Here is a 22,259-nt window from a genome sequence, read left to right on the forward strand (position 1 = left end):
TAGCTGTATTCCTAGGTATATTATTCTTTTTGTGCCAGTTGTAAATGGGATTGTGTTCCTGATTTGGCTCTTGGCTTGACTGTTGTTGGTGTATAGGAATGCTATCAATTTTTGCACATTGATTTTGTATCTTGAAATTTTGCTGAAGTTGTTTATCAGCTTAAGGAGCTTTTGGGCCAAGACTATGGGGTTTTCTGGATATAGGATCATGTCATCTACAAACAGTGATAGGTTGACTTTCTCTCTTCCTATTGGAATGCACTTTATTTCTCTCTCTTGCCTGATTGCTCTGGTCAGAACTTCCAATACTGTGTTGAATAAGAGTGGTGAGTGTCTTGTGCTGGTTTTCAGGTTTTTAAGCTTTTGCCCATTCAATATGATGTTGGCTGTGGGTTTGTCATAGATGGCTTTTATTATTTTATGGTATGTCCTTCAATACCCAGTTTATTGAGAGTTTTTAATAGGAAGGGTGTTGAATTTTATCAAAAGTCTTTTCTGCATCTGTTGAGATAATCGTGTGGTTTTTGTCTTTAGCTCTGTTTATGTGATGAATTGCCTTATTGATTTGGGTATGTTGAACCAACCTTGCACTGCAGGGATAAAGCCTACTTAATGGTGGTGGATTAGCTTTTTGGTATACTGCTGGATTCAGCTTGCCAGTATTTTGTTGAGGATTTTTACATCAATGTCCATCAGGGATATTGACCTGTGGTTTTCTTTTTTTGTTGTATCTCTGCATATTTCAGTATCAGGATGATGCTTGTCTCATAGAATGAGTTACAGAGGAATCCCTCATCCTCAAATTTTTAGATAGTTTCAGTGTGAATGGTACCAGCTCTTTTTGTACATCTGGTAGAATTCAGCTGTGAATCTGTCTAGTCCTGGTTTCTTTGATGGTAGGCTATTTGTACTGATTCAATAAAAAACTTAAGCTTTTAATGAAATAATTGTTGCACATAGGAAAGGATGAATCATTTGATAGACTGAAGGACAAATGGCAAATAAAATATACCTTAGTACCATAAACCCTTTTAGTCACCATGAACTTAGGAGTAACTTGACTTAAAAGTAGTTTTTTGGGGCCAAAACTATTGGTATATAGATAAGTTCTGTATTAGATGTCATAAGTACACAGGATTCACAAAAATAGCAATTAGAAGATAAAGCTAGAAAGGAAAGCTGAGGGAAGATGGTAAGGGGTTCAATGTCAAGCTAAAGAGTTCATACTCAGTCTGTGGGTAACGAGGGAGTCATTGTGTTTGAAGAAGAGACTAATGTGATTAGAAGTCAAAGTTTTAGGCTTTTTTTTGTGGTATTGAAGGATTTCAAAGATCAGACATTCAAAACAAGAAGACCAGTTTGCAGGCACTAAATGGCCCAAGTGAGATATGATGAGGGCCTACCCTTGAGTCCTGAAATTATAAAAGTATGTTTATAATGAACCCAACATCCACTTAGTTTATAAAATAAAGCTTAAAAGAAGTAGTAACAAAACAAAGATAATTAATCAATGAAAAGAAAGGAATTTTTTTTAAAAAAAGATAAGGTATATGACACCCAAGAGAGGTAGTAGAAAAAAGGACGAGTCAGCTTACCTTTTGATTTCTCCCAAAGTGGTGCCACACTGCATGTCTCCTTAGTCTTCTTTAGCCTGAATATTATATATTATCATAAAATTACTTACATATAAATTCAGGGTACAGTGAAACTCACTTGTTGAATAACATCACATAGACATTAAATAAATGTTAAGGAAAGTCTTTCCATTATAACTTTTTCCATCAGAAGCAGATATGAGCCAACCCAACATCTTGCTAGCAAATTTTACCAGTGGCTGAGTGCTAGGTCTAACTTCTCCCACAGACCTTTATCATACCTCTCACTAGTCATGACTCAAGCAGTGCTAAGTGGGAGGGAATCAAGATAAACAGGCCATTTGGATATGTTGAATACCAACTATCACTTTTTTTGTACACTTTTTACCTATCAATCACCTCAATCTGAATTTTGTCATAATTTTGTTCCCACTGAAATAACATCTAGATAATAAGTAGATTATTAGGGGAAATATATCATGATTGAATCTGCTGTGGGTGAGATAATCCATTATAAAAATCCCAAATTTCTTGTAACAATATTTTTTTTTGAGACAAGGTCTCACTCGCTCCCAGGCTGGAGTGGCACAATCATATAGCTCACTGTAACTTTGAACTCCTAGGCTCAAGCAATTTTCCTGCGTCAGCTTCTTGAGTAGCTGGGATGGTAGCTGCATGTCACCACACAAGGCTAATTAAAAAAAAAAGTTTGTAAAGACGGGGTCTCACTATGTTACCCAAGCTGGCCTCAAAATGCTGGCCTCAAGCAATCCTCCTGCCTCAGCCTCCCAAAATGGGTTTCCAAGCATGAGCCACTGAGACCAGCCTCTTGAAACCATTTTACACTTTAAAAGTCAGCAGCAACTTTTAAGTACTCCGCCTCTAGGATTACTATTATTATTTCTATTACTAGAGTGTGCTTTGAGAGTCACTAAAATATTTTGCTTACCAATAAGGAAATTTGAAAAAATACTACACTTTCAATCAAATATTCACACAAGGAGGGAAAAAAGAGAGTAAGGGGTTGTACATAAAACGAACAAAAATGAGTACTTCTCTGCTTTGCCAAAACCGCTCCTTCACAGGCTGCTGAGCAATGTGCACAGGAGAATAAAATACTTGCAGGCAATTTGACATGTTCTCACTACAACAGCTAAAATGAAGACACTTGAGTTAAAGGCAGGGAAAAGAACTAACATTTATGTTTGCCAAGCACTTCATATACATTATGTCACTTAGCCATTACTATTCCACTTTATATATGAAGAACACTTGTCATAACATGAATAAAATATAGTCAATTATCCTTCATTGACCTAAGTAAATTCACACTCAAATCAATGTAAAATGTTTAGAAATAATTTCACAGTCAAATCACAAATGAAAAACAGAAACAAACAAACAAAAACCTGAATAGGGTGGAAACAATGAGAAGCAAAATAAAGACCCCAAATTAAGAGTCAGAAAGGGCTAATTCATGGGTATTTTCCAGGCTTCCAGTATCTTTGAGATGATCACGTGTATCGAAGGAAGGGTAACAAGACGGGTCCATACTGATGCAAAGTACAAAGTCCATCGGCACAGGCAGCCCTGCACACTCCTACCTCCTCCCCAAAGAGCACTGTGACCCTTGATGAAAATGACATAAGTTGACAGTCAGGGACACAAGTGTCTTGGTTACGATGTAACTGACTGTCCTTAGTAGCTTTATAGTCATGTTTCAAACGGTCCCTCTTTTTTCTGCATCCCCGCCATTTTCCACTTTGACTTAAGTTACCATCCGGTAGCAACCCTCTCTCTCTTCCGTTTCTAATTCTGCCTTATTTTATTCTAACCTTACTTCAGAAAGAACAATTTTGCGTTTTATATTTTCATAGCTTGAAAATCTTTCTTCAGATAATATTAAAAATGATGAGAAAAGCTATATGTATGATATTGTTTATTGTGGTGTTACTTACAAACCCAAAACAATCAAACATTTTCAAAATCCAACAATAGGAAGTGATGAAGTAAACTGTGGATCCGTCAGTGAAATATAATGTGGTTGGTAAGACTGTTTAAAGAACATATAGTGGCATGACAAAATGCATATATATAAAGTTTTTAAAAAGGCAGGATAAAAATTTTAAGTACACTAAAATCATAACGAAAATGAAATCCATGAAAAAGAATTTTTTCTTTCTTTTGAAAGAAGGGAATATCCAAACAATAAAAATGGATATGTTATGATGGGTAGATTATCAAATAATTATTTTCCTTTTTTTCTGCAAAGTTCTTATTCTTATTTTCATAATTTAAATAAAAATTATCAACTTTTCATTTTAACCTGTTCCAGCTCTCTATTTATATTACCAGAATTTATTTCAAGAGTACTTAAAAAGAACAATTGTATTAGCTGGAAAACTCAAGAAACATATTTTGAAACGTCAACCTTGTGTGCTAGGCATAACTGGATGACTTTAAAGTTCATTATAATAGGAAGATAACATAAAAATATAAATCCTCCCCTAAAGGGAGGTGCAACTCAGAATGCTATAAGTGCTTCACTTTTTTTAATACTACCAGAGTGAATAAGAACTAGACATTCGGCCGGGCACGGTGGCTCACGCCTGTAATCTCAGCACTTTGGGAGGCCGAGGTGGGTGGATCACGAGGTCAGGAGATCGACACCATCCTGGCTAACACGGTGAAACCCCGTCTCTACTAAAAAAATACAAAAAGTTAGCCAGGCGTGGTGGCGGGCCCCTGTAGTCCCAGCTACTCCGGAGGCTGAGGCGGGAGAATTGCTTGAACCCGGGAGGCGGAGCTCCCAGCGAGCCAAAAACGCGCCACTGCACTCCAGCCTGGGCGACAGAGCTAGACTCCGTCTCAAAAAAAAGAAAAAGGAACTAGACATTCGACAAATATCTGAAGAACAAATAAACAAACCAAAGCAGAAGCTGAGTAGAATGTGAGATTATCTTACTAACTTAGAGATCCCTCTGGAGAGTTTTCTTTTAATGGTATGTCAGTCAGTCTGATTTCTAGCAGGAAAAGTATTTGTAATAATGTTTTCGGTTACTGTAGCCTTGTAGTATAGTTTGAAGTCAGGTAGCGTGATGCCTCCAGCTTTGTTCTTTTTTGCTTAGGATTGACTTGGCGATGCGGGCTCTTTTTTGGTTCCATATGAACTTTAAAGTAGTTTTTTCCAATTCTGTGAAGAAAGTCATTGGTAGCTTGATGGGGATGGCATTGAATCTATAAATTACCTTGGGCAGTATGGCCATTTTCACGATATTGATTCTTCCTATCCATGAGCATGGAATGTTCTTCCATTTGTTTGTATCCTCTTTTATTTCCTTGAGCAGTGGTTTGTAGTTCTCCTTGAAGAGGTCCTTCACGTCCCTTGTAAGTTGGATTCCTAGGTATTTTATTGTCTTTGAAGCAATTGTGAATGGGAGTTCACTCATGATTTGGCTCTCTGTTTGTCTGTTATTGGTGTATAAGAATGCTTGTGATTTTTGTACACTGATTTTGTATCCTGAGACTTTGCTGAAGTTGCTTATCAGCTTAAGGAGATTTTGGGCTGAGACAATGGGGTTTTCTAGATATACAATCATGTCATCTGCAAACAGGGACAATTTGACTTCCTCTTTTCCTAATTGAATACCCCTTATTTCCTTCTCCTGCCTAATTGCCCTGGCCAGAACTTCCAACACTATGTTGAATAGGAGTGGTGAGAGAGGGCATCCCTGTCTTGTGCCAGTTTTCAAAGGGAATGCTTCCAGTTTTTGCCCATTCACTATGATATTGGCTGTGGGTTTGTCATAGATAGCTCTTATTATTTTGAGATACGTCCCATCAATACCTAATTTATTGAGAGTTTTTAGCATGAAGAGTTGTTGAATTTTGTCAAAGGCCGTTTCTGCATCTATTGAGATAATCATGTGGTTTTTGTCTTTGGTTCTGTTTATATGCTGGATTACATTTATTGATTTGCATATATTGAACCAGCCTTGCATCCCAGGGATGAAGCCCACTTGATCATGGTGGATAAGCTTTTTGATGTGCTGCTGGATTCATTTTGCCAGTATTTTATTGAGGATTTTTGCATCAATGTTCATCAAGGATATTGGTCTAAAATTCTCTTTTTTGGTTGTGTCTCTGCCCAGCTTTGGTATCAGGATGATGCTGGCCCAAACTGAAAACACCACCACTTTTATTCTGTAAAAAAGGCATTCAGGGAAGGAGGCCTCCTCTATTCCCAGGAGGTCACAGGAACTGGGAGTGGCAAGAAGGAAGCTGCTAAATGGGCTCCAGATGCAGCTTTATCCAGGGGACACCTCATGCCTGGTCATTTGGGTGGCTGGGCTTGTCCCACCTCCCCTTCTTCATGCCCTCCTCCCGGTCTCATCCTAGGCCCTCCCACCCCTAGGCCAGCCACAGACCTCGCAGCAGACATCTGTGGGTCTGAGTTTCATATATCCAGCATGAAGCATGGTACTGGTACCAAAACAGAGATACAGACCAATGGAACAGAACAGAGCCCTCAGAAATAACGCCACATATCTACAACTATCTGATCTTTGACAAACCTGAGAAAAATAAGCAATGGGGAAAGGATTCCCTATTTAATAAATGGTGCTGGGAAAACTGGCTAGCCATATGTAGAAAGCTGAAACTGGATCCCTTCCTTACACCTTATGCAAAAATTAATTCAAGATGGATTAAAGACTTAAATGTTAGACCTAAAACCATAAAAACCCTAGAAGAAAACCTAGGCAATACCATTCAGGACATAGGCATGGGCAAGGACTTCATGACTAAAACACCAAAAGCAATGGCAACAAAAGCCAAAATTGACAAATGGGATCTAATTAAACTAAAGAGCTTCTGCACAGCAAAAGAAACTACCATCAGAGTGAACAGGCAACCTACAAAATGGGAGAAAATTTTTGCAACCTACTCATCTGACAAAGGGCTAATATCCAGAATCTACAATGAACTCAAACAAATTTACAAGAAAAAAACAAACAACCCCATCAAAAAGTGGGCAAAGGACACGAACAGACACTTCTCAAAAGAAGACATTTATGCAGCCAAAAAACACATGAAAAAATGCTCACCATCACTGGCCATCAGAGAAATGCAAATCAAAACCACAATGAGATACCATCTCACACCAGTTAGAATGGCAATCATTAAAAAGTCAGGAAACAACAGGTGCTGGAGAGGATGTGGAGAAGTCCCACTCCTTGGTGGGACTGTAAACTAGTTTAACCCTTGTGGAAGTCAGTGTGGCGATTCCTCAGGGATCTAGAACTAGAAATACCATTTGACCCAGCCATCCCATTACTGGGTATATACCCAAAGGACTATAAATCATGCTGCTATAAAGACACATGCACACGTATATTTATTGCAGCACTATTCACAATAGCAAAGACTTGGAACCAACCCAAATGTCCAACAATGATAGACTGGATTAAGAAAATGTGGCACATATACACCATGGAATACTATGCAGCCATAAAAAATGATGAGTTCATGTTCTTTGTAGGGACATGGATGAAATTGGAAATCATCATTCTCAATAAACTATCGCAAGGACAAAAAACCAAACACCGCATATTCTCACTCATAGGTGGGAATTGAACAATGAGAACACATGGACACAGGAAGGGGAACATCACAATCTGGGGACTGTTGTGGGGTGGGGGGAGGGGGGAGGGATAGCTTTAGGAGAGATACCTAATGCTAAATGACGAGTTAATGGGTGCAGCACACCAGCATGGCACATGTATACATATGTAGCTAACCTGCACATTGTGCACATGTACCCTAAAACTTAAAGTATAATTATAATAAAATAAAAATTAATAATAATAATAATAATAATAATGTTTTCAAATGTCAGTATTCAAAGTCAGGGAGACTTTTCTGGCTGAAAAATTCATTTCTGATAGTCAATGCAGGATGTTAATTAGGCCAACATCTCATTCAGAATCTTCCTTCACATTACTTCAGTCAGACCAGAAATGAAGCACAAGGTTCTATATAGAGGGTACAGAAACTTTTTAATATTGCAGAGAGTTAATTTTTTTTTCTAATGCTAAAAATTCCAATGCTTTCATGGGCATGATCTAGGCTAGGGCAATCAAGGTTTTTTTTAAAATGCCCTTAAATCGGGGGTGGGTGCAGTGGCTCACGCCTGTAATCCCAGCACTTTGGGAGGCTGACTCGGGCGGATGACGAGGTCAAGAGATCAAGACCATCCTGGCCAACTTGGTGAAACTCCGTCTCTACTAAAAATACAAAAATTAGCTGGGTGTGGTGGCGGGCGCCTGTAATCCCAGCTACTCAGGAGGCTGAGGCAGGAGAATCGCTGGAATACGGGAGGCGGAGGTTGCAGTGAGCCAAGATCACACCACTGCACTCCAGCCTGGCAAAACAGCGAGACTCTGTCTCAAAAAAAAAAAAAAAAAAAAAAGCCCTTAAATCTTTTCTGGTAACATCACTCGAAAACAGAGAAAAGTGCCGAGCTGTCAAACTGAATAAAATAGCTTAGATTTTAAAAATTAAATCCTTTATGTAAAAAAAAAAAAACAGGCAAAAATGAATGCAATTCACTGACCAGAAAAACCTCTACATTCAGCAGTATTACTACAAATACACATTCAACAAATGAGAATTAAATAGCAATGATCTACCTGACTGCAGACACCTCGGCATCAGCACGTGGCAGTCTTTTAGGAACCTCTAGTGGAGTTGAACTTACACTTTTTTGGCAACTTTGCAGTCCTGGTAAATATGGCATTTTGATACATTCCTTGAGCTCTCCTAGACCAAATGCTGTGGTATATTCTGGTTAAAAATATATAAGAATCATCTTGATTAAATGCATACTACTTGTTTTACTGCATTCTAAAACACATAATAAAATACACAAAATCAGTTATTAAGTAAAGAAAATTAAGCAACTGTAATTTATCTAGCATCTTTCCCAAGAGAATGGCTTTCCTTCTACATCCTGACTATAGGGACTGCAGGAAGGAATAGATTAAGGGGATGATTAAGAGTGGAATAAGGAAAAAGAACAGCTTCACGGATCTTCCACAGTCGTCACTATCCTCTGCTTTGATTATTTTATACAGTTAGAATTCCCAGAATATTAGATACCTTCACACTGAAATAAAAGGCACTTTCAAGAGTCTGATATTATCTAGCACTTAGAGTATTTCCATTTTCCTGCTTTTATGTAAATAAGAGGTGTAAACAGATGATCATCTTAGCTAGCAATGAGAGTCAAAGAATTATACTTGAGGCACTGATTTTGATTTTCTGTCCACAAAATTCCATACCAAATCTGTAAACCATCACCTTGAAGCATCAAGATTGTTTCTTCTACTAACCTCACATATCCATTGCACAGAGAAACGGTCAAATTATTTTTAAAAATTTTCAAGGCATTAAATGAAAAGAAAAAGGAGATTAAGAGGTTAAAGGTTTGCGTGTTCTTTGAACTAAACATAGAGAATTTTTTTGAAAGTATTCTCTACAAAGCAAGTGTAGCACAGCAACAAAAATGGTATTTAATGGGACTAAAATTATTATATTGAATGTTCAACATGTTATTTTGTAACTTTTGATTTTTTCCTCTTTTGGAAAAAATAGTTTCTGTTGGTCAAAAAGCATATAGACTCTTTTTTCATCAATTAGATTTGGGGGGTAGAAGGGTGGATAAACTACTGTCTGAGTACCTTTAAAGGAAACCTGGTAAGAAAGTTGAAGAAAAAGTATAGCAACACATTCAAAGCCAAAGAGGGATAAATCATTGAGTAGTTTGCATTTTACTATTTTCAAGAATTATTGGCTGGGCATGGTGGCTTACGCCTGTAATCCCAGCACTTTGGGAGTCCGAGGTGGGCAGATCACAAGGTCAGGAGATCGAGACCATCCTGGCCAACATGGTGAAATCCCATCTCTACTAAAAATAACAAAAATCTGCTGTGCATGGCAGTGCATGCCTGTCATCCCAGCTACTCAGGAGGCTGAGGCAGGCGAATCACTTGAACTTGGGAGGCAGAGGCTGCAGTGAGCCAACATCACACCACTGCACTCCAGCCTGGTGACAAAGCTAGACTGCATCTCAAAAAAAAAAAAAAAAGAATTATTTCTCCATTAATAAAGATGGAAGCAGAATTCAGAATAAACAAGAAATATAATTAACTTGAAAGAAAGGGGGAATAACTATTAATATACTCATCTACATGTCAAAAGTTATCAAACTAGTCTTCATTGAGCAGCTATGGGATTTAAGATACTCTCCACATAACTCAGTCAAAAATAAAGTTTTGGTTAGAATTTTTTTTTTTTTGAGACAAGGTATCACTTTGTTGCCCAGACTGAAGTACAGTGGCATGGTCATGGCTCACTGCAGCCTCACCCTCTCCAGGCTCAGGTGATCCTCCTACCCTCAGCCTCCTGAGTAGCCGGGACCACAGGTGCACACCAACACGCTCAGCTAATTTTTGTGTTTTTTGTAGAGATGGGGTATCACCATGTTGCCCAGGCTGATCTCTAACTACTGGGCTCAAGCGATCCACCTGCCTTGGCCTCTCAAAGTGCTCAAATTACAGGCTAAGCCACTGTGCCTGGCTTTGGTTAGAATTATTAATACATAACAGCACTGTTAAAGATTTGGATGTCTTAAAATATAAAAATCACCTTGAGTTATTTAAAAGAAAATGCCATTTATAAAACGGAGTGTGATTCAACAGAGACAGTACTGCAATGGATATTAAGAAATGCAGTTCTTTCAGACAAATTTGAGTTTAAAAAAAAAGAAATACAGCTCTTTAAAATTTGTTTCCATCATGAGTCACAGAATTACATTAACTAAATTAATTTTAGTTTGCTTCCATTTTTCTTTTTCATCAATTTAAGATATAATTCTTACATAAATGTCACAGAAAATGTCCCTTGCCTGATGAAAAAAATACATGGAAATTCAAGGCACTATTTCTATGTTTTCTTAAGGAAAATGATAACAATAAAGTTACCTTTCTTAATCTTTTGTGTTTCTAAAACTGCTTTCTTCCAACTACTCTCAAAAATAAAACAACTGCCAAAGGAACTTCTGGTGAATTTAGAAGTCTCACATTTGATTTCAGGAGATAGCACTGACATTTTTTCTTCTTTCAACAGTGCTGATGAGAGGGAGATGCTGCTGCAGAGACAGGACACAAAATACAAAAAAAACAAGTCACGTCCGAGACAAGGCAAACAGATGTGTCATAATGTTTCTCTTTCAAACTTTGAACATTTTAATGAATTCTTTCAAATTCCAGGTTACAGATATTGGGTAATATTTTTAAAAGTAAAGTCCAATAGCAAGTTATCACCTACAAGACAATGGAATACTTGGATTCTCTCAAAAACATTATCATTATAAAATGCATTTGTGCCTAAAAAAAAAAAGACAAATTTTATGCTCCATGGAAAATAAACATGTTTTCTAGATAATCATCACTTTTATTTTAAACATGGACACAGAAGGAAAATCAATCACGTACCCTGCTTACTTAATATATTAAACACATATTCAATTCAGTCATATACATTATCTATTACATGCAAGGCATGACTACATCCAAAGAGTACAACCATGAGAAACCCCGAGGAGTCCCATGGGAATGGTGAGGAGTGACACCACCATGACAGCTACCATTTATGAAATGCCTATTTTTCCAGGATCCTTGCTGGGCATTTTGCATCCATTTTTTCCAGTGATCACAACAAAGAATTAGAGATAGCCAGATTCAGCTATGCTTATTCATTCATGCAAAATAAATTATTTACTGAGTGTCAATTTTATGCCAAGAATTACATAAAGCCTTAGAGAAACATGCTAAGCAAAACAGTCCCTGCCCTTGAGGAGCTTAGAATCTAGTAAAAGAAATACGGATGAGAAAATGGATAATACATTTCTCTGATCTCAGCAAACTATCGCAAGGACAAAAAAACCAAACACCACATGTTCTCACTCATAGGTGGGAATTGAACAATGAGAACACTTGGACACAGGAAGGGGAACATCACACCCTGGGGCCTGTCGTGGGGTGGGGGAGGGGGCAGGGATAGCATTAGGAGATATACCTAATGTAAATGATGAGTTAATGGGTGCAGCACATCAGCATGGCACATGTATACATATGTAACGAACCTGCACGTTGTGCACATGTACCCTAGAACTTAAAGTATAATAAAAGAAAGAAAGAAAACGGATAATACAGTTTTAGTAAGTGCTATGATGGGGGGCAAAATATAAGGGTGCCGTGGGAGCACACAGGAGGGATTCCCACCGCAGTCTTGGGCATTAGGGAAGCCTTTCTGGAGGAAGCCAACAAAGCAAGGACGTGGGAGAGCAGGAGGAGGATATGGCTCCCAGCAGAAGAAGAGCATTGTGATGGTTAATATTGAGTGTCAACTTGATTGGATTGAAGGATGCAAAGTATTTTTCCTGGGTGTGTCTGTGAGGGTGTTGTCAAAAGAGATAAACATTTAAGTCAGTGAACTGGGAGAGGCAGATCCACCCTTAATCTGGGTGGACACGATCTAATCAGCTGCCAGTGTAGCTAGAATAAAGCAGACAAACGTGGAAGGACTTGACCTGTTGAGTCTTCTGGCCTTCATCTTTCTCCCATGCTGGATGCTTCCTGCCCTCAAACATTAGACTCCAAGTTCTTCAGATTTTGGACTCTTGGACTTACACCCAGTGATTTGTCAGGGGCTCTCGGTATTGTCAGTTTCCCTACTTTTGAGGTTTTGGGAATCAGACTGGCTTCCTTGCTCCTCAGCTGGCAGGCAGCTTTTTGCGAGACTTTACCTTGTGATCACGTGAGTCAATACTCCTTAATAAACTCCCCTTCATATATACATCTATCCTATTAGTTCTGTCCCTCTAGAGAACCCTGACTAATACAAGCACATAAAAAGCATGCCTTTCTCCGGTGAGAGACAACAGGGTTCCAGAATGTAGTTTAACACAGCCGCAGTGTGTGTGCTGCACACCAGCAGGGAGGGAAGGGGAAAAACAAGAATGTGGCCCAGAACATGGGGAGAGAGGGCAAACGGTGAGGGCAAAGGGGAGAAGAGAAAGAGGGAAAAGGAGGAACAGGGAGAAGGGGAGGAAAGAGAGGAGGGGGAGACCCAAAGGTAGCCTCAGCAATGGGGGAGTAGGGAGAGGCGAGCCCTCTCCAAGAAGCTACTCCTGAGGGGCCACTGCCTCAGATCCTGGAAAGTTATTTATTACAAAGTGAGAAATTAGTTAAAAATAAAGGAGGGAAAGTCTTTAGATTTTGTGATGAGATCTTGGACATGCTTTTTACACTGCTTGAAATGGCAGTGTTGGCAGCTAAAAGTGAGGATGGAGATCAGACAGTAAGGAGCTACAGAGCACAGGTGAAGAGCATTAGGAAATGTAGTCAGGGACAGCAAAGGGAAGGGGAGAATCCAGCTCAGCACTGGTTCCAAAGGCCCGTTTTGGCAGCTCCAACCTGTCCTGCCAGGTCCTCTGGGCCCAGCCCACGCTTCCTTCCCTGCAGCAAGGCTCCAGGCTTGTTCTCTAATGCTGCCACCACCCTCTCTATTCTTGGGGTTGATCCTCTTTCCAAGCAACAAAGAAAGAAGAGTGGCTCCTTCTTTCTTTGATGTACTTGAAGACAAACTCTTTTGATTTCACAGGATTTGTTGCTAAAGACTTGAGAAAACAAATAAGACAATTATAAGCGCAAAAATAATGAAAATGGCAACAAAACTAACTAAAATATGGAGTAAATTATAATTTCCAGTCTTAAAGAACTCAGAATCACGATCCAGACTCTAACAGCTTCTTTCTCATTTTATTTGTAAAGGTGAAGATGACCAGACAACTTTCTTTCAGCTTTAAGTCAGCCTCCTCTCCCTCTTCAAAGCCCCTCTTCTAGGACAGAAGAGGCCATCAGGCACTAACAATAAATGCCTCACACCCTCCAGCGGACATCTGCATTTCTGAACATTCCAGACCAAGGTTATACCAAAGAACAGCCCTCTTAGTGGCATTTTATTCTATCAGGCCAAGATAAAGCTTTCCTAAAACTGGCTTTTTAGTAAAAGTTCACATGATAAATACACATTCATTATACTATTGTTATCTTTATGCTTTTGTGTGTATTTGAAATTTTCCAAAATAAAAAAAAATGTTTTTAAGTAACAGCTGGCTGGGCATAATGGCTCACACATGTAATCCCAGCACTTTGAGAGGCTGAGGCAGGAGGATCACTTGAGGCCAGAAGTTTAAGACCAACCCAGGCAACATAGTGAGACCCCCTAATCTACAAAAAATTTTAAAACAGCCAAGTGTAGTGACATACATCTGTAGTCCCAGCTACTGAGGAGGATGAGGTGATAGGACTGCTTGAGCCCAGGAGTTCTAGGCTGCAGTGAGCCATGATCATGCCACTGCATTCTAGCTTGGGCAACAGAGTAAGATCCTGGCTCAAAAAAAAAAAAAAAAAATTGAAAAAATCAAAATAAAAGAGCCATATCTGCAAGAATATATAACTTAAAGAATATGCTGAAATCATGAAAAACCAAATATTTTTGATGTGATGTTTCCCGTAAACACGGTCTCTACCTAATTCTAGTGGAAAAAGAAAAATTAAGGATACTTTACAGAACTAATAAAAAGGCTATTTAAAACACACACACACATGTAGGAAGAGATAATAAAAAGAAGAAAGTACTTATGTTCTAGGGCAACCAATTAAAAAATCACTGAAAAAATGCTTTCTCAAATTACCAGTAAAGAGAACTAGTGTTGAGATAAACTTGTTTAAAACTAACAGTTGTGAAAAAATTACTGTATTTTTAAGGCACCCCCAAATATGGGTGTATTTAAACATTTTAAAAATATTTCAGCTGGGCATGGTGGCTCACACCTGTAATCTCAACAATTTGGGAGGCTGAGGTGGGTGGATCAGTTGAGGCCAGGAGTTCAAGACCAGTGTGGTCAACATGGCAAAACCTCATCTGTACTAAAAATACAAAAAAATTAGCCATGTGTGGTGGTGCACACCTGTAATCCCAGCTACTCAGAGGCTGAGGCATGAGAACTGCTTGAACCTGAGAAGTAGAGGTTGCAGTGAGCCGAGATCACACAACTGAACTCCAGCCTGGGTGACAGAGAGAGACTTCATCTCAAAAAATAATAATAAAATATTTCAAATATTTTTAAATTAAGATTTCCTTTTATCACCTAGCTTAGAACTCAAAGGAAATGTTAAATATTGGCTCACATATTTATTATTCATCCACCCATTCGTTCACTCACTTAGCAAAATGTATTGAACATCTGTCATGTCAAGCATGGAAGATGTAATACTGAACCCAAGGAGATAAGGTCCCTGCTCTCCTGAAGCTTAATTGGGGCAGTCAGACAATAGGTAAGTAAATGAATGAACCAAGCTTATTTCAGATAAAGTACAATAAAAGTAGAGTTCTATACTGGTGATGGTTAAGTTCTATAAAGTCACTGTGAACACTGAATTAGCAAATACTGAACCATTGTTCCTAGGGGGACTTATAAGGGTAGGTTCCTATGAGCCTCTGGTCCCAACATTTTCATCAACCAGTCCATACATCACTTTGTCATATTTGTGTTTCTGTTTAAAGACATCTTATTTAATATATACATTATTGATTCATTAACATGGAACTCACGGTCAAATAGGTTAATCTCACACCCGTATTTTTTCCACAAGATACATCACAGCCTTCTTGTGCTTAGGAACACTGAACAGCACTTCAGTGTAACTATACTTGGGGGTCCTCTAAAATAGGAAAATCACCAAAAAAAGGACAGAAATGCAAAAAACATGGTACTAAATAGTGAAAAAGACATTTGTTTACAGTATGGAAGCTAAAACGAGAAGGCAGAGCGTTGACTTGTTCGACCTCAGCTGGGAAAGTATACGTCAGGTGAATTTTTTGCTGCTCTGCACATGTCCACAGGAGACTAGGAAAGCATCACAAGTATTGACTTTGGGGTTACAAATACATTTTAGTGAGCAGATGAATCTGTAAGGGCAGAATCTGTGAATAATGAGGGTTGACTTGGCAATGTCATGAGGGGCAGGAAGCGCTTCAGACTGGGTGGCTAAGGAAGGTCTCATTGACAAAGTGATCTCTTTTTTTGAGAAGGAGTTTCACTCTTGTCACCCAGGCTGGAGTGCAGTGGCGTGATCTCGGCTCACTACAACCTCCACCTCCCGGGTTCATGTGATTCTTCTGCCTCAGCCTCCTGAGTAGCTGGGATTACAGGTGCCCACCACCACACCCAGCTAATTTTTGTATTTTTAGTAGAGACAGTGTTTTGCCATGTTGACCAGGCTGGTCTCAAACTCCTGACCTCAAGTGATCCACCTGCCTCAACCTCCCAAAGTGCTGGGATTACAGGCGTGAGCCACCACATCTGGCAATAAGGTGATCCTGAGCTGAGATCTCAATGGACCAGAGTAGCCACAGATATCTGGAGGAATATCTAAAAGTGAAGAGCACTCTTCACAAAGAGAACAGTGAGTGCAAAGGCTATAAAACCAGAATGAGGTTGGCATGTTCTATAGGTAGACAAGCTCTGTGTATCACAGCTATGGTATCCAATATGGTAGACCCTAGTCATAGGTGGCTACTGAGCACTTAAAACATGCTAGTCAGAATTGTGATGTGCTATAAGTGTAAAATACACATCAGATTGCAAACACTTCTTGTGGAAAAAAAAAAAGAATCTAAAATATCTCATTAACAATTTATATGCTGTATTGATTTTATGTTGAAATGATACTAGTTTGGATACTTTGGATTAAATAAGGTTATTTACATTAATTCACCTGTCTCTTTTTGCATTTTTAATGTGGCTTTCAGAAATTTTTAAATTACATATGAAGCTAGCAAAGGGGAGAGGAGAATAAGACAAGGTTTGAAAGATAGCAGATATCAGGTATTTTAGGGCTTTATAAGTCATAACAGAGTTTGGATTTTATTCTACGTGCATCAAAAATCCATCAGAAGGCTTTGAATAGGAAGAAACATCTTAGAGTTGGGTTAAAAGCAAATCTCTGGTTTAAAGGCACATAAAGGACACTGTGGAACACAAAGAAGAGAGTTGTTAATTCTCAGGAAAGGCTTTAAGGAGATGACCCCCCTAAGCTAAGTCCAGGTTGGAGGAGTGGTCAGACCTCTTTATAGAGTCGTTGCTGGGCAATGACACAGAGGTATCAAAAGAACTTCTCTGTTCAAGGAATGTAAGCAGTTAAATATGGCTAGCATGGTGATCTCTCCCATGCCATTCTTCAAAGAATCCTAAATCTGTATATTCAGGCATCTCTTCTGAGCAATCAGCATACAAAAAGAACTGCTTATTAGGGAGCTTTACCTGGATGTCTCAAGGGCATCTCAAATTCAAAATGCCCCCAAACTAGCCATGTTTTCCAACTGAAGTATGTTTCCTTCCAGATTCCCTAACAGTACCTGACATCATCATGCTCCAGTAACAAAAGGTAGAAACCTGGATGCCAACATGGACACCCCTCTTTCCTCCTAAATCTTGTCATTCAATAAGAGCTGTTCGTTTTATCTCTTACATATCTCTTAATCTGTCTACTTCTCTCCATCTCCACCCTACTCCAAGCTACTGTCATTTCATGCCTGGGTTGTTGTATTAGGATTTAACTGATCTCCTCACATCCAGTCACATTCCCACAGTCTAAAATTTGAATTTCAAAACACTAATGAAGGTATCTTAACTTTTAAAAAATGATTCTTACCTTTTTTTGTATCTCCATTCATCTGGAGAACAGAAAAGAAATTGATAAAGAGGGAGACAGAAGAGTGAAAACCTTCGGCCACCTCTGGCTGATTTAGGATGACTGTGTAGCTGGCAGGCAGCCTTCTGGGCTTTTCAGTGAGTGAATGGACCTGCTTATGGTCCCTCACAGAACTCTGAGATGGAGCAATCTATGAAGCCCTTCTATCTTGGGATAGATTGCTCAAAGTTTCTATCCACTCATTTGAGGTGTCATCATGACATGGGAAAAGATGGCTGGAATATGAATGGCTTACACAAGAATATTTTCCACCATATAAAAGCCTGGCCAGACCTCTCAAGGCTGGTGCCAGGATGTCAGAGAGCCAGACTACTTCTATCTTACTGCTCTACCTCCCTGAACATACAGGATCTACCTTATGGTTCGAGGTGGCTTTTCAGTAAGTGAATGTTTATATGGTGCTGATGGCAACCAAGGTTTCCAGTGTTGGAGAAAAACATAAAGATTTAAGATCAATAAGATTAAGTGAAAACTCCCAAAGTCCTAAACATGAATTGGAAGTATCATTATACAGGCTTTTATTTAAAATAACCATGAAAAAATGTTTCCTAGCACTGTCCACTGAACAGCAGGCACCCAGAAACAATCATCAAACCAAGAGCATTAAAAACCCCTAACAACCAGGCTGTGATCTCATTCCTGAAAAAAGAAAAAAAAAACTAGGGCCCCTGGAAGAAGTAGCTGATTCCAGGTCTGTGGTAGGAAATATACAAAATGAACCTGTAATAATTTGTCACTTCAGAAGTCTAGGAATCTATCAAAGACAACTGCAATCATGGCGGTCACCGATTTAATGAGGTGCCAACTGACCAAAGATAGGACTATAAACCTTAATAAGAATATTAACTTTAATGGATTAAAATATGTTAAGCATGTAGAATACACAAATGTGTAAATATACGGTAATCCCCCCTTATCCCTGGGGAATACAGCTCAAGACTTCCAGTGTGTGCCTGAAACTGTGGATAGTACTGAACCCTATATATACTATGTTTTTTCCTATATATACATACCTATGATAATTTATAAATTGGGCACAGTAAGAGATTAACCACAACAGCTAATAATAAAATAGAACAATTATAACAATGTACTATAATAAAAGTTATGTGAATGTGCCCTTTCTTTCAAAATATTTTATTGTATGTAATATTTTCTGACCTCAGTTGATGATGGATACCTGAAACCAGAAACTGAAAATGAGGGGGAACTGCTGTACAGCACTTAAAAACAAAACAACAGCAAAAACAAATGAAAACCTTACTCATCTTTGGAGGATACTAAAGGATCAACTTAATTTGAAACCCAATACATATCAGGAAATAACCAAGCATTTATTCAAATAAATGATGATAGGAAAGTTTCTCACAGTATCTCAACTAATAAATGAGGGAATTAGAGTATGATTATAAAATATTACCATTTTGCAAACCTTAATAAATGGAGCTTGGCAATTATGACGATTAATGTTTTGTTTCAGCTTGGTTAGGCTATATAGTATCTAGTTATCTAATTAAACACTAATCTAGGTGTTGCTGGGACAGTATTTTGTAGATGTAGTTACCACGTACAGTCAGTTGACTTTAAGTAAAGGAGATTTTCCTCAATAATCTGAGTGGGCTTTATCTAATTAGTTGAAAGTCCCTGGAGAAAAACTGATGTTTCCTTGAGGAAGGAAATTCTACCTCAACACTGCAGTACTAACTCCTGCCGAAGATGTGTCTCTGGCAGAACACCACCATCTATATAGCATTCTTGCCAGAAAAAAATCAAACCCAACTCTGATGAAGACTTTAGATCTAACTCCTGATTTAGAGGAATAGAAGACAAAACAACATATTAAATGGCATCGCGGGGATACAATCAGCAAAATCAGACTGCAGTTTTGACCTGAGACAAATAAACTGTTTCTTTCCACAAATAAATTACAATTAATCAGTCAATCATCAGTATAGGGGGTAGGGATAATCTATAGATTAAAAGAGATTTAAGAAACATAGCAGGCTGGGCGCGGTGCCTCATGCCTGTAATCCCAGCACTTTGGGAGGCCGAGGCAGGCAGATCACGAGGTCAGGAGTTCGAGACCAGCCTGGCCAACATGGTGAGACCCTGTCTCTACTAAAGATAAAAAAAATTAGCCAGGTGTGGTGGCACGCACCTGTAATCCCAGCTACTCAGGAGGCTGGGGCAGGAGAACTGCTTGAACCTGGGAGGCAGAGGTTGCAGTGAGCCGAGATTGCGCCACTGCACTCCAGCCTGGGCGACAGGGTGAGACTCTGTCTCAAAAAAAAAAAAAAAAAAAGAAACATAGCAAACAATTGCAGTGTATGAACTTTGCATGAATTGCTTTTTAAAAGATACTCTATGAGACAATCAGGGTAGTCTGAGCACTGACAGGATATTTGATAGCATTAAAGAATTATGATTAATTTTTTAAGATGTCATAATGGTTTGTGTTTTCAAAAGAACTCTCATCTTTCCAGATATATATGGAAATATTTATGGATAAAATGATACAATGTTTGTGATTTGCTTCCATATAATGGGCGTGGGAGGGAGAGGGTAGTGGTGACAGTATGGGTAAAACCACGTCAGCCATGAGTTGCTAATTGTTGCAATGAATGGCTGGTACATTGGGCCTTATTATATAACCCTTTCTACTTTGGGATGTTCTGAGCATACTCCACAATTGAAAAACAAGACAAAACAGCTTGAGCTCCTGCCTACAGGAAGAAGGAAGGGGAGAGACATTCTCCTTCCCTTTAAGGTCACTTTCCAGAAGTCATACAGAGTTTTGATTATATCCTATTGATTAGAACTTAGCCATGTGGTCACACCAAGCTGCAAAACAAGGTGGAAAATGTAGACTTTATTGTGGGGATCAAGTATCCAGCAAAAATGTCAGGAATCTTTTTACTGAAAAAAAGGAAGGAACAGGTACAGTGAGAAAACTTTAGCAATCCCTGCTACACTGGCTAGGGCAAAATCTCTATTTAAAAATTAGTCTAAACATGTCATTCCCTCCCTTTACATCTCATAATATAATACAGGGAATACTTAATAATTGTCCTGTAGAATTTGAGGAAAAGTGATTACGAGTTTAAAATATATTTTGCTGTTATGCCACAATCTCCCTAAAAAACTGACAATAAGTTTTTGCTCTCCTAAAATGAAAAGATGAAAACCTCTCAGTTAACCACCACTGTCATAAATCACATTGAAACAATAGTCTCTGCTCTAATACAGAATTTTTCCAAACCTAATACAATAGAAAACTTTGAACATTCATTATAGTCTGATCTGCACTGGATGAGAAGCAATGGCAGATGCACAGTGTTCTTTTCCATTAGCAGAACCACCAACCCTTACAGGGACTCTGGGCTGCCTCAGGATAAATTCATCCACCCAGCAAACCTTCAAAGCACTTAATATATGCAGGTAGATTTAAGCAATCATCTATTCAGCATTCCTGCAGGCTGTGCACTAAGATACTACTGTCTGCCTCCTCCAATAATATAACACAAACCCAGCTCCTTAGGGGCTCCCATGACATAATAACTCAATATAGTATGTAAACAGAGTAAGCTTCAAAAAGCTGTAGCTTTCACTGTTATTTTAAAAATCAGCACTACTCAGCACTTGACACATATTGTTTTAAAAGCAGAATTCTTAAAAATTTTAAAATGTATTAAAAGGTGACCTCAACATAGAGATCTGGTTATATTTATCTATATTTTTGAAGATATTAAGAAGGTAAGGGGTTCCTGTTTACAGAGATTAAACTCACTGAAGCAACACTAGTATGTTAATGGGGAAAGTTGTTCCTGTTAATATAAGAACCTTCATTAAAAACTTATAGTAGCAAGAAAATCTTTAATTACTTAGTGGAAGAGAATAGAATCATTGAGTGAAATGAAAAACAACAAAGTTTTTTTTCAAATCTTCATTTTTAAAACCTCAGTCATTATAATAAAAATTTATTCTGTGCAAGATTTCTGGAATTAGAATTGCCCATGCACCCCCATCCCAATACCAAACATCTAAAAATAAGCAAGGAGATAAGTGAAAGTCGTTGAAAATTTAATAGCGTAATAACCAGTTTTTCAAAGTCAGGTCTACGTATCTGTATAAAAAGAATATCTAACTCCTGTCTGAATTGAGATCCTTACTTGAAAATTAACAGAATGGTTCAACAGAAATCACTGATTAAGAGGCCTAATCCCCTAATTTTTGAGTTAAAGAAACAGATTTGGGGAGGTTAAATGGTTTGCATCAAATGTTATGCAACAGAAAACAAAACAAAACAAAACAAAAACTATTACTTTTATCAAATTATCTTTCAGGAAGGAGGGGAGATGGCCAAAGGAACACAACTAAAGAAGAAATATTAAAATGAAGCTCTAACAAAATTAAAAAAATAGTCCAGATGTGGTGGCTTACACCTGTAATCCCAGCACTTTGGGAGGCCAGGGCAGGTGGATCACTTGAGCCCAGGAGTTTGAGACCAGCCTGGGAAACACAGGGAGACCTGGTCTCTAATCTTATAAATAAATTAATTAATAAATAAATAAATATTAACAAAATAAGCAGCATTCAGAAAAATTAGGAAAAACACTTGCAAAGTGCTTATCTGAACAAAAGTATTTCCCACTTCCAAAATCTGAAAGCAATTAATTTGCTTATTTGTGTCTAAATATTCAACTTACAGGAAAAGTTACATTTAAGCTTTCCCTAAATAAAGTTCTATGAAATAAAACTTCAC

At 38.3% G+C, this 22,259-nt stretch overlaps 1 protein-coding gene across 4 annotated transcripts in view; it reads right to left on the bottom strand.

Moving 5' to 3' along the window:
• The window catches only part of C7H8orf89 (chromosome 7 C8orf89 homolog), a 138,701-nt gene that overhangs the window by 96,884 nt on the left and 19,558 nt on the right, over positions 1-22,259 (bottom strand). For 2 of the 4 annotated variants that reach the window (XM_055116658.2, XM_008956692.5), the window contains exons 2-4: positions 10,637-10,803; positions 8,285-8,438; positions 1,596-1,651 (exon numbers count right to left, since the gene is read on the bottom strand). In XM_055116658.2, coding sequence (XP_054972633.1) covers positions 1,596-1,651; positions 8,285-8,438; positions 10,637-10,763 — 337 coding nt within the window. In that variant the 5' untranslated portion in view covers positions 10,764-10,803. Of the gene's footprint in view, positions 1-1,595; positions 1,652-8,284; positions 8,439-10,636; positions 11,321-22,259 lie in introns of those variants that run through there. The other 2 variants (XM_034966234.1, XR_008626423.2) reach the window with 2 other exon arrangements.

Source organism: Pan paniscus, chromosome 7, assembly GCF_029289425.2.
Source record: "Pan paniscus chromosome 7, NHGRI_mPanPan1-v2.0_pri, whole genome shotgun sequence".
Taxonomy (NCBI): Eukaryota; Metazoa; Chordata; class Mammalia; order Primates; family Hominidae; genus Pan; species Pan paniscus.